General features: G+C 41.0%; 1 protein-coding gene across 1 annotated transcript in view; it reads left to right on the plus strand.

The window, feature by feature from the left end:
- Positions 1-8,047, plus strand: part of B4GALT5 (beta-1,4-galactosyltransferase 5) — a 74,062-nt gene extending 66,015 nt beyond the window's left edge. The window contains exons 6-9 of the mRNA XM_030533640.1: positions 256-443; positions 701-823; positions 1,741-1,842; positions 5,949-8,047. Of these exons, the coding sequence (XP_030389500.1) occupies positions 256-443; positions 701-823; positions 1,741-1,842; positions 5,949-6,096 (561 nt within the window). The 3' untranslated portion in view covers positions 6,097-8,047. The remainder of the gene's footprint in view (positions 1-255; positions 444-700; positions 824-1,740; positions 1,843-5,948) is intronic.
- The last annotated feature ends 1,126 nt before the right edge of the window (positions 8,048-9,173 follow it).

Genomic DNA, 9,173 nt, shown 5'->3' on the forward strand with positions numbered 1-9,173 from the left:
AAGCTGCTGGTAAATTAAAATGTATTAGAATACATGAGGTTTGTTTAGCACTTATCTCTATTGTTAAACCAGGGCAAGAGGGTTACAAAAGCAGGAATTTAAGGGAGTTTTTCCCCTTGAGTTTGTGTAGGAGGTCATGAAAAGAATGACTGATTTCCAAACATGTACTTGCAGTGTACAGAGAGAGAGAGTGTGTATGTGAGTGTGTGTGTGTGTTATATTGAGCTGCTTCTGAGAAATAACTCTATTTCCTAGGCTGGTAACCAACCATTTAACCGTGCCATGCTCTTCAATATTGGCTTTCGGGAAGCAATGAAGGACTTGGACTGGGATTGTTTGATCTTTCATGATGTGGACCATATACCAGAAAATGACCGTAACTATTATGGATGTGGACAGATGCCAAGACACTTTGCAGCCAAGCTGGATAAATATATGTATCTGTAAGCACCTATAGTCCCCCTTCATGCAATAATGGGTAAAAAGTCAATAGCTAGATTTTAGAAAAATTCATTTCAGTTTGGTTTCCATGTTTTGTGCAAGTAAACATAGTATAAATAGAGGCAAACCTCCCAATAGCTTCATTCAGCTCCATCCGGGAAAATGGCTGCTCTGACAGGCTGTGAGCAGGAAACTGCATCAGCCCTGATCTGAGACACTGTTCACACCTGTGATGACTAATGTGCTGTCTTTTATTTAGGCTCCCTTATAATGAGTTCTTTGGTGGAGTGAGTGGCTTAACAGTGGAACAGTTTAAGAAAATCAATGGCTTTCCTAATGCGTTCTGGGGCTGGGGCGGAGAGGATGACGATCTTTGGAACAGGTAATGGTGTGTGTCTTGGCTTGAGTCCACTTCCCAAAGGATAGGGGGATAAGTCCATGCTGACTTTCCTAGGGTGTGACTCTTCTGCTCATTGAGTTCTTGTAACAGCATCTAACTTGCGACACCTGATGTGTGTTGTACAAACTACCATCACTGATAATACAGTAGTGGCTGGTTGGGTATAGGAATGTGCTGCCACACGGGTTGGGGATATATTTCCTCAGGCATACAGTGCATGCACCCAGCTTCTTGGCAGTGGACACTCCTCAGGGTTCTGCCTGCTGTGTTCTGAGTGAAATAAAATATAGATATCTTCCCTGCTGCTGTGAACTGGCTCTAAGCCTGCCCCCTGAAAGCCTTAATTTGGTTGAGCAGCTTTCAGACATCTCCAGCCTTGCAATCACCTGGAGAGGGGATTTACACAACATGTGAAGCAAAGCTGCCCCTTCCCACCCCAGGCAGTGTGGATTGACTCTGGAGCTATTCCATGTCCTCTTCACATGCAAGGAGGGGGAGGAGATGATCACGCCCTCGAGGGCGTGATCCTGATAAATGAATACATTGAGGTTTCATTCCATTCTAGTAAAGCAAATTGGACTGGAAGGTCATAACTAACAGAGAATGAGGAAGTATCGTTCTTGCCATAGGTAACTTTGTGAAATTGTTGGCCTTGGGCATTATTTCTCATGTTGATGTTCATCTGAGGATCAGTTTGACTACTCAATTAAAATGTAATGTACTGAAAGCAGCTTAGTTTGCCCAAAGCCTGAACTGGTTGAAATCTTCTTCCTCTATTTAGCTCGCTAATGGAAACTTGTGCTTACTGCAGACGATGAGTCTGTTGTGGCTCATGATTGTTCAGCCTTGGCGAGTATTGAATTTGGAGCAAATGCAACAGTCTGATCTTTGTAATACAGGGTGCAGTATGCAGGCTACTCAGTGTCTCGACCAAGAGGAGTCACAGGAAAATACAAGTCAATTCCGCACCATCATCGAGGCGAAGTGCAGTTCCTGGGAAGGCAAGTGGGATTTTCATTATTGAAGGTTTTTGTTTTATTCAGAAGGATCCCCAAATCATCATGCCACTGATGTGCCCACACCTTGAATACTGAGTCCAGTTCTGGTTAACACATCTCAAAAAGGGTATTGTGAAACTGGAAAAAATTAAGAAAAAGCTGGCAAAAAAGATCAAGGGTGTGGAACAGCTTCCATACGAGAGGAGAGTAAGACGACTAGGGCTGTTCAGCTTAGAAAAGAGTTGACTAAGGGGCGATATGACAGATGTATAAAATCATAACTGATGTGGAGAAAGTGAATTGAGAAGTGTTATTTACCTTTTCACACAATAGAAAAACCAGGGGTCACCTGATTAAATTAATAGGTTGCAGGTTTAACACAAACCAGAGAAAGTACTTTTTCACACAATGCACAACTAACCTGTGGAACTCGTTATCGTGGGATGTTGTGAGAGCCAAAAGTATAACTGGGTTCAAAAAAGAACTGGGTAGTAAGTTTATGGAGGATAGATCCATCAATAACTGTTAGCCAAGATGGTCAGGGTGACCCTAAGTTTCTGACTACCAGAAGCTGGGTGTGGTAGACAGGAGTGTATCACTGCAAAATTGCCCTGTTTGCTACATTGCCTGTGAAGCTTCGATATGGGCCACTGTCAGAGACAGGATGCTCGGCAAGATGGGGCCATGGTCTGACTCCATGTGGCAGCTTGTATGTTCTAATGTTATATACTAAAGCACTTCACAAATTAGCATTCATACTGTATAAGAGGCTCATTGCATTTACTTCAGGGTGATATGTGGCAGCTGTCAAGCAATGCACAGAATTTTTTCACAACAGTCTTAGGACAGGAAGGGGATAATCAGAACTGCAGAGAGGCAAGATGTAGTAACCCAAACTGGCATGGTTAATACCCTGGACTCTTTATTCTAAGGTCCTCTTTAGTGATTGTTGCTTTTCCAAAAGAGTGGACTTCAGCAGTTTAGAACCTTTTGGCAACAAACTGCGGCCCTGGCTCTGTACTCTGAAGAATGCGAGCCTCTCGTGGGGTAGTCAGCGCCACATACTGAAGCAACATTTGTTTTCCTTGAAGGTTCTCATCCAAACATCAAACCAGGCCAGCCCTGCTTAGCCTGCAAAAGGCATTGTAGCAGGATCCACAGCCTTGGGTGTTATAGTTACTAGAACAACCTCTGTCCCTGTTTCTATTATACCTGGTTTATGAGGGATTTCAAACTCTTATATTTGCATCATGCATGTAGCTTCCATTGCAAAAGCAATATGTCTGTGTCATGTGCTTCATAGCAGTTTTGCTCCAGTTTTGTTTGAGGTAAAATAACACCTCAGTCGGCTTTCTTTCTTCCTCCACCCCCCGAGTAAAAGCTAGCTGCAATAGGAGAAAATATATTTTGCCATAATCTTAAAGTGAGCAAGATTTTCCATCCTGCTAACTGATTTTGATTTTGATTTTACAGTAGTGTCTAGGAATGTGAACCAAAGATCAGTGCTCCATTGTGCTAGGACTGTAAAGATAAGTAACAAAACAGTGTCTTGCTCCGCAAAGTTTATAGTTTAGGTGAAACAGTATGCTGAGTCATCAGGAAAAGCTCCACATCATTCAGTTTTGTTCCTGTTCAAGAGGATGTAAAGAGTTAGATTGTATATCAGGATTGGCATTCCAACAGGGCCCAGAGAGCTGTTTTTGGAAGCATAAATGCACACGTGCTGTCCCTTATTTTCCGGGGGCCCCCGGAGGAGTATGAGCAAGCAGTACACAATGGTACGAAAGAGCTTGTTTAACAGAACCAGTGGGAATGATTTATTTGTGAACAATTACATGACTTAACACCTCACAAGCTACAACTGTTTGTTTAGAATGGCAATCAGCTATAAATTGTATTATCCACTACTAATACCAGAACAGGAACTGCTAGGAGAGCTCTAGAAGAGAAACTCACAAAGCTCACCTTGCTAATACTTTTTGAATTAACTGCAAATTCAAGCAGGGAATGAACCAGCAATTCGTTAAGCTCTGGGCCTCTTTCCAGCATCAACTTTCCTGTTCTCCGAGCTTCCAGTGGATAGAGATAAAAATCTTTTTCCTCTCTATATCTAGCTTTCATTTTGCTACCAAACAGATTAGGGTGAGGAAAATAAGTTTCTACCATTTCAATTCTCTGAAGCTGAACCAAGGAAGTCAATTTCAGGGGGAAATGTCACAATTGTTCAGTTTCTCTGAAGTATCAAATGGCTTACAGTGCAGTGGAAATGAGAGCTTTAGATCTGCCTCCTTTGTTTAATCAGATCTGGAATTTTGTAGGCTGATGGTCAGGGTGCATCCAGTGAACTGCTGTCACTTATTTGGCAACAGTCACTTGGAGTGTGTTGCTACCTGATAGTATCTTTCAGAGGGTTCTGAAGCAGTGTGATTTTATTTTTTTTAAGCCATTCAGCTTGCTAGTTGGAGATATTACAGATCAGAGCATAACATCGTAGCCCAGCGCTGACTGTAAAGCTTGCAGTGACAAAGGCCTACTTGACTCAGTTCAAAGGCTTTGAATTAATGCTTTCTTTTATTCCCCTTTTTTCTGTACACTAGGGCTTGATCCAGTATGGGGTCTGGTTAGAGCCACCAGTGTATTTACTCGAGGATGCTCCCTAGTGTAGGTGGGCCAAAGCTGGTATTTGCCCCGATGCAACTTAGCCTTGCTTTACATTGATGTCATTGGTGTAAACAGCTTTGCCTGATGACCGCTGCTGTAATGTCAAAGCCCTGTGCTGAGGAACCTCCAGCCTCCTGACATTTCCTCCTGGATCCCACTGTTCCTCAGACTTTAATTGCTCAAATGGAACTTCACTTCCCTGTGCCCTGTCCTTACTGATGCACTCGTAATCTGTTCACTCAAACCTTCAGCTGATTGTCAATTTCCCCACACTCAATCTCTTGCCAGATATTCGCTGCTACTTTTCCCTCTGCTGTGTTCTTTCCATCCCCACTGCTAAAACTCTATCTCACGCCACTGTTTTTCTCCTGCTTGGGTACTGTAATCATCTTCATTCTGGACTCACTTCTTCCCCCTCTTCAGTCTATCCAGCGTGCTCCAGATAAATTTCTTCTTGCTGCTCCTTCACCTCCATGTTCCTTTACCGATTTAATATTTCACTGAACTGAGTTCAAAGTCTTCATGCTCTACTTTAACACCCCCTCTGGAAAAACATTAAAAGATTGTGAAACACGTAGATACTACAGTAATGAGAGCTGTGCAAGTACCAAAGAACCTACCCTGCCTGTATGTTTCCATCTGTTCCTTCTCACACCCTGTGCTCCCATGTACCTTTGTGACTCTTTTCCATGCTGCCCCCAACTCTGAAATGAGGTGCCAAGAACCTTTGCTCTCCCCCTCCTCAAATTCAGTTCTTCTGGCTTCTGCCCACCCCTAGCCTCTAGGCTAGTCCAATGCCGTTTGCTCCTGCTTTTGTGAGTGGTTTATTTTGTCTTCCCTCCTTCCCCCCCATTTGCTCTGTCTCACTTAAATGGTAGGTTCTGTGGGATGAAGGCCATGTCTTATTCTTGTATAGGGGCATGCAGAAAACACCTGAAGTCATTCAGCTGCTTTGTGTCAGCATGATCTTCGGGTTTTGGGAAGGAAGTTATCAATTCTTATTTCTGTGCATATTGACAGTTTGACAAACTGTGCCAACTAAACACACACACAACATACTAGCCTAGAAAAATAACACTCATCTGATTCTGGTTTGTGCTATGCATCACTCCAGACAGTGGATCAAAAATTTATTTCTCCAAAGTGTATTAAATATTAGTGACATGCATCTGACTAAGTGGGTATTCACCCACGAAAGCTCATGCTCCAAAACGTCTGTTAGTCTATAAGGTGCCACAGGACTCTTTGCTGCTTAAATATTTCTGTGTCTAAATGCTGGAGTTGTCTCTTATACATATATCTTAAGGGATCTGTGTTCAGGAGGATTTTCTCATGTTAGTTTTTTCTTGTTCTTGTTGAGACTGTGTGTAGTAGATCTCAGTCTAAATTTCTGCAGCCGTGAGCAGTGTTGGGAGTGGATACGTTCATCTTTCGTTCTCTTTAAACAGGTATGCATTGCTGAGGAAGTCAAGAGAGAGGCAGGTCCTGGACGGTCTCAGTAACTTGAACTACTTCCCAAACATTACGTATGACGCCTTGTATAAAAACATAACTGTTAACCTGACACCAGAGCTGGCTCTGGTAAACGAATACTGAGAGGAGAAAATAAGTTTGCTTTGCCCTTCACCAAGAAAGCAACGGATTTGACATTCTTTTATAGGGTTACCAAGGACAAGAAACGCATTGTCTAATGAAGGATCACAGTATTTTGAAGAATAAAATTGAAAGTGCACGCACAAATCGTTTGGCCCAGTCCGGTTGTTTGTGCAACAAACTCGGGGACTTCACTCGCTTTCTGGTTTTATGAACAATGGTGTGACCTGCTGCTCTCATCTCTGCATTCCGTCTCCTCCAACAATCTCAAATAACACAACAGTGATCTGACGTACTTTCTTCTCACAGAACCAGTTTGGCTGAATGACTCTGTTGGCTTCTTGAGTTTGGATGCCAGAAGCAATCCAATAGGCAGCTGCCCTAATAGGAGATCAAATGAAACTTAAGATGATACCATTCTTCTACATTTGTGTGTTTTTTTTAATGACCTGCTTGAAGTATATACAATAGAATCGCTTCTTAAAGAAGTGCAAGTGTAAATAAGCTGTGAAAAATGCCTTTTTTATTTTCTTTTACAATTCAAACTCAAGCTAAAGGTTTACATATTAAGGTCACTCATTTAGGCCCCAGTCCTGCAAACACATACGTAACTTTACTCCAGAGCAAGTCCCTCTACTCATGTGAGTAGACCCAGTGATGTAAATTTAAGCTTAAATGTTTACAAGATAGGGGCCTTAGTTGGTAGGATGCCGGGGTTCAGAAATATGGAGCCACAGCATTGCTTACTACAGAAATGGCGGGGGCTCTTGGGAGAAGGGAGAGATAAGGGAAACTTCATGAAAGAACAAATATCCAGCTCATATCATTGTGTGGTAGATAATGCGTAAATTATGGAGTTCTTCCATTTTATTCCTGTTGGGTTTTCATTGCCCATTACCCTCTATTCCACAGTGGTGGCAAGTGCAAGCTTAGCTTCTAGACTTATTTAAACACATCCCTCCTCTTCTCTCTCTCCCCCCAGAATTCACCAGTAGGCCTGTGTGGTTTCCATGCACAAATCCCAAAAATCTTACCTTCCCTCCTCAGTCACTGTCTTTTGGTTTTGGGCAGTCAGCTGCAGCTTATTAAAACTCCCCCTAAATTGGCAACGTTCTACAGAGATTCCTCTAATGTAACGTTTTTGTTTCATGAAATATTTTGATATATTTATTGTGTAAATTGAACAGAACACTGAACTAATGTACATTCTAACTGTAGGTAGAACCCTTGGTTATAATCCTTAGCCAGGGAATGCATTCCACAAATACAAATAGTGAGCTAGATTTATCCACAGATGTAAAATCATAATGAGAAAAAATGAAGGGCATTCTAATTAGTTCACAAAAACATGAGTCTCCAGAACTGAAGTGCTTGGTTGATGTTCCCATCCAGTTTTACAGGGTTAGGTTTTTTTCTGAACTGTTCTCCTTGGGTTGTGCCTGTTTTAGGATTGTTTTGTTTTTTTCTGGTTTAAAACCAATCCATCACTTATACAGTATGTACAAACTCACTTTTACTCGACTTCTATATGGTAAAAGTGCTTTGGGTTGCTTTTTTATATATATATACAGATTGGGAGTATTTAAGCTCAGAAGTTCTTGAACTTTCTTTTATTGCATTGTTTGCCTTCTGTTTCCTTAACTCTTATGGTTTACATTATTTTCTTGGTTCCCTGGACATATGATCCCCATACACATCTGCTGTGGGTGTGATTGACCAGGGCTCTTTTTTGTCTCTCGAGAAGAACTTAGGTTTAGAAAATATGGAGTTCTTGTTGTGTAGATCTTATCAGCCTGCATGAAAGGACAGTGCATCTGCCCTGGAAAGTGCTGGTAAGTTTTTGTAATTTAGGTTTAAAGTCTTGGAATACATGTGCGTTAAAATGGTTTTTTGAAGGTTATTTGTAGTTTGATTTTTATGGCACATATAGCAATAAAGACTCTCTTGCTTCTGATTCTTGATCTCTGTAATTCTTGTGGACCCTTTTCAAATGCTGAACCTTTACTCTCCCCCTCATTTCTTTAATCTTTAAATGTTGCTAGCAACTGATGTCTTTAATGGTGCTTCAAACAAGGAATGTATTTCAAATGGTCTAAATTCACCACCACAGGAATTGTGCATGCATATGTGAGTAGATGTTACTGTATTTGAGTTTGAATCCTCGGTCTTTAATGTATATTTACAATCTCTTACACCCTATGTTTTGAACAAAAAAAAAAGCATTACCTCTACTCAGAAATGTACTCATTTAAGGTTGGCCTGAAAGTGCCCGTTTCACACCTAATCAATGTCACTCTTTGCATTTATTTTTTTTGTCAATCAGGTTGAGTTTTTCCCTCTCTCTTTAAAATGTGGAATATCTTAAAATGTGCACTGTTAATCTTATCAGCTAAGTCAAATATTGTGTAGAAATGTAGTTGTTAAAACATTTTGTCAAGCGCATGTGCTGTTATAGTGTAAAAATTCTCATAGTAAAAAGAACTGTACATATTCTGGCAGCTGAAATTCAACAAGGCCACTTGTGTACCCCTTGTATGTCAACATTGTCTACTAATCTTGCTGGGAGTCAGGGCGTGTTCAATGCTGATTTATCTTTTTTAACAAGCCATGTGGGGTTTTATTTGCTAAAATATTTATTTAAAGATCCTCTTCTTCTGTAACAAATTTACCAACGGAGTAAGAGTCTCACACTTCTAATCACCCACCATCTGAGGTGGAGTTAAACCATAAGTAGTATCCGTCCATCATCATGGCTTTTGAAAGTACTCTTATGTTTTTAAGAGGTGCCAGGGTACATGTTTGCACTGAAATGTAGTGTTTTAAGACACACAGACACACACACACACTTTTTTCAGCAGAGCAATTCTTTGTATCATTACATTTATTTACCCATGTGTTTGTACATTTTTGTATTTAATTTATGAATGATTTTTCAGTAAAAAAAAAAAAAATACATATTCAAGAACCAAGAAATTGCAGTGGAGTCTCTTGTGTTCTTTTGGGGAGGAAGGGGAGGCTTGTGGCCTGTATCTGAGGATGGGAAGAGGAGGTCTCTGTACCTTGAATGGTAAGTCTTTAGA

The sequence above is a fragment of the Gopherus evgoodei genome, chromosome 14 (genome assembly GCF_007399415.2).
Source record: "Gopherus evgoodei ecotype Sinaloan lineage chromosome 14, rGopEvg1_v1.p, whole genome shotgun sequence".
NCBI classification, from domain to species: Eukaryota; Metazoa; Chordata; order Testudines; family Testudinidae; genus Gopherus; species Gopherus evgoodei.